Below are 3,019 nucleotides of genomic sequence, written 5' to 3'. Positions count from 1 at the left end.
TGCATCATGAATGTCCCAGAAAGGTGTGAAACCCTTCACCTGTTTGAGGAAGCAGCTTCATCTGATGGATGTTTTCTTCCACTGCAGGTGATGTAAAATCTAACGTTACGTTAGACAGGTCTTCTGTCCACTGACCCACAGAGACATTAACATGAGATCTGTGGACAACCAGTGTATCAGTGAGGTTCATAACATGTAAATCAACAAGAAACGTGTTCGTCCATGAAAGAAATGTTGGGTAATTTGGATGCAAACATTCAGACAAATAACAGAACAGAAAAGCAGACGAATGTCAAATAATCCAAAAATCCTTTTATTGGAGTCGTCGTAACGCGTCGCGGTTCGATGACGCAGCCTATTAAATAACGATTGGGATATTTTGACACAGAGTTTATGGCACCTAACACTGCTCTGCCTGTCACTGTGGTCTCACTTCACCAAACAGACCAAACTCAATCTGACACTGAAACTGTGAAATACAGTCGCTTCGTTGGTCTGTCCTCAGCTGGTGGCACTGGAACTGATGGGAGAACACGTCAGCTGCTCCAGCTGGGACAAACTAAAGATTTTAACCTTTACAAAAGATGAAAGGCCTAATGTGATTTCAGCTACACACACACACTCTACTCCACAATAACACCACACACACACACACACACATACACGTCTGCGCAGCCTAAACCTTAGCTGGAGTTCTTGCTGACCTTCTTCTTCTTTTTCTTTGGTGCCTGTTTCTTAGAGGAGTCGCCGTTCAGGGGGGCAGCTGCTTCGTCTGACACCTGCACTGGTTCAGCTGGCTGCTGCTGCTGGAGGTTCTCGTCTTCTACTGGGGCCACTGGTTTGACCTCACTCGGCTCCTCCTCTGCTGCTCCTGGTTTTGGATCTGTTGGTGGATCAGCCTCGACTTTCTCAGCCTCTGGTGCTGGTTCCTGATCAGAAGGCTGCTGCTGGATCTGCTCCTCTGCTTTCACCTCGACTTGTGTTTGGACTTTTACTGCTTCTGGTTTTGGATCTGTCATTTCAGACGTCTTCTCCTCAGGTGCTGGACCTTCTGGTGTTGACACATCTGGCTTTTGAACCTCCATTTCCTCTGGCAGTGTGAGATCACTTCCTGCTGCCTCTGATTTTACATCTCCCCCCTGCTCAGAGACTGAATCCAGCTCCTCTTTGACCTGAGTTTTGGTTTTGAACTGGGTAAACGCAGAAGCCACGATGTCTTCTTCAAGGTCTATATCATCATCATTGTCGTCTTCGTTGTCGGCAGGTGTGGTCAACAGGGAGGCGGCAAACTGCTGCAGCTTGGCCTGCTCCTCCCTCAGACGAGCCATGTCTTCTGTCAGGACCGGGTCTTCCTCCTGGAGCTCCTGGAGCTCCTCAGGATTCAGGACAGGTTTGTCAGCAGTCTCTGAGTTGGAGCTGCCGAAGACCTTTGATGGGAGGTTTGTGTTAGCGTGGCGGACTTCTTTGATCTTGGCATAGAGGACCCTCCTCTCGTCCTGCAGGGCGTGACACAGCTTCTCCAGCTTCTGAATCTTCAGGACGAACAGGTCGTACTCTTTGCATTTCTCGGTTCTCTGGAACACGAGAACGAAGGATGGAGAAAATGAGAAGTGAAGAGAGATATGATGAGAATAAAAACTGGATCTCTGCCTGCCTCTGACCAATGGGAAAACATCATCGTACCTCCTCCATCATGTCGGTCAGAGCCTTGTTGCAGTTCTCAAACCTCGTCCTCCACAGACCCGACTCCTTCTCCACTTTCTTCATCTTGGCCGACATCTAAAAGAGGACAAGTTGAGACAATCGTGAGACTGGATGTCCAGACTTGTTTACAGGGGAGTTCTGCACGAGGCACCTGAAAGCCTGGTGTCTAAGTGTTCACCACCTACGTTGTCCATCTCCTTTTTAAAGCGGACGAAGATTTCGTTGCTTTTGGCCAGCGTCCCCTGAAACTCGTCAAACTTCTCTGCGTACAGGGTCAGCTGTGGACAGGTGAACAGGTAAGAGTCAGACTGAGACACAAACACGAGCACAATATTCAAATCAGGATTATTTAAAAAAAATAAAAATAAACCAGGCTTCTAAGTGATGAATTACAAACTGCATCATCCGTTAATCACGGGCCACACACACACACATGCACACACACACCCACACACACACACACACACACACACACACACAGCAGGAGGCCGTTAATCATTCACACTGGCCTGATTTTACATTAAGAGCTTACAGACTCTAGGAGCATTAAAACTGAAAAAGAGAAAAGTCTCTTTAAATCTTGTATAATCCAGATCCCTCCATCTTTTCTACCTACTGCTCAATATTTAATGTATTATTATTATTATTATTATTATTATTATTATTATTATTATTATTATTATAGTGTTACTGATCAGAAAACTGCATGAGGTTCTGTTTTTGGTGAACAGTGCTGTACATAAAGCGATGTTTGGTGTAATAACAGTGTAGTTAAGGTGTTTAGACGTATGACCTGCCTTCCTGTAAGACGTTCAGTAACCTGCCCTGCTGCTGCCAGGTGTGTGCTACCTGTCCTCGTGGTAGTTTAGTGAATATTCACCTGTGCCTGCATGACAGTCGCCTGCTCTCTGAATGTCTGAGCCTGCAGTTTCCACTCAGCAGCCTGAACCAGTAACTGGTTAGAAGAGAACAGACAGAGACGCGTTACAGACGTTTCTTTACCTTCTTCTTCATGGCCAGCTCCTGCTCCTTCATAGCGAAGCATTTCTTTGTTTTGTCAATTGCCTCCCTAAGCAACTACGGTGACAGAGACAATACACAGTCAATCTGAGTGGACGACTGCTACGACTGAAAATCATATTTCATGTGAATGAAGACGTGTAAAAAGGAAACGAACATTAAACTGTCATAGCTGCAGAAAACCAAAACATCACAGAGGATAAACTGTGCACGCTGCCTCATTCTGTAAATACTGTAACGCGTTTTCTGATCACAGGTGACGACAAACTGCGGCTCAGGTGTGCTGTCTCAGCTG

General features: G+C 46.1%; 1 protein-coding gene across 3 annotated transcripts in view; it reads right to left on the bottom strand.

Annotated features, from left to right (window-relative positions):
- Positions 1-295: 295 nt before the first annotated feature.
- txlnba (taxilin beta a) overlaps positions 296-3,019 on the bottom strand; it is a 6,842-nt gene continuing 4,118 nt past the window's right edge. For 2 of the 3 annotated variants that reach the window (XM_041064766.1, XM_041064764.1), the window contains 4 exons: positions 2,707-2,781; positions 1,890-1,982; positions 1,684-1,779; positions 296-1,574 (listed from right to left, as the gene is read on the bottom strand). In XM_041064766.1, the coding sequence (XP_040920700.1) occupies positions 684-1,574; positions 1,684-1,779; positions 1,890-1,982; positions 2,707-2,781 (1,155 nt within the window). In that variant the 3' untranslated portion in view covers positions 296-683. Of the gene's footprint in view, positions 1,575-1,683; positions 1,780-1,889; positions 1,983-2,584; positions 2,660-2,706; positions 2,782-3,019 lie in introns of all 3 variants that reach the window. The other variant, XM_041064765.1, reaches the window with a different exon arrangement.

Source organism: Toxotes jaculatrix, chromosome 19, assembly GCF_017976425.1.
Source record: "Toxotes jaculatrix isolate fToxJac2 chromosome 19, fToxJac2.pri, whole genome shotgun sequence".
NCBI classification, from domain to species: Eukaryota; Metazoa; Chordata; class Actinopteri; family Toxotidae; genus Toxotes; species Toxotes jaculatrix.
Note: the sequence above shows the minus strand (reverse complement) of the source record. Positions and strands in the feature narration are given on the sequence as shown.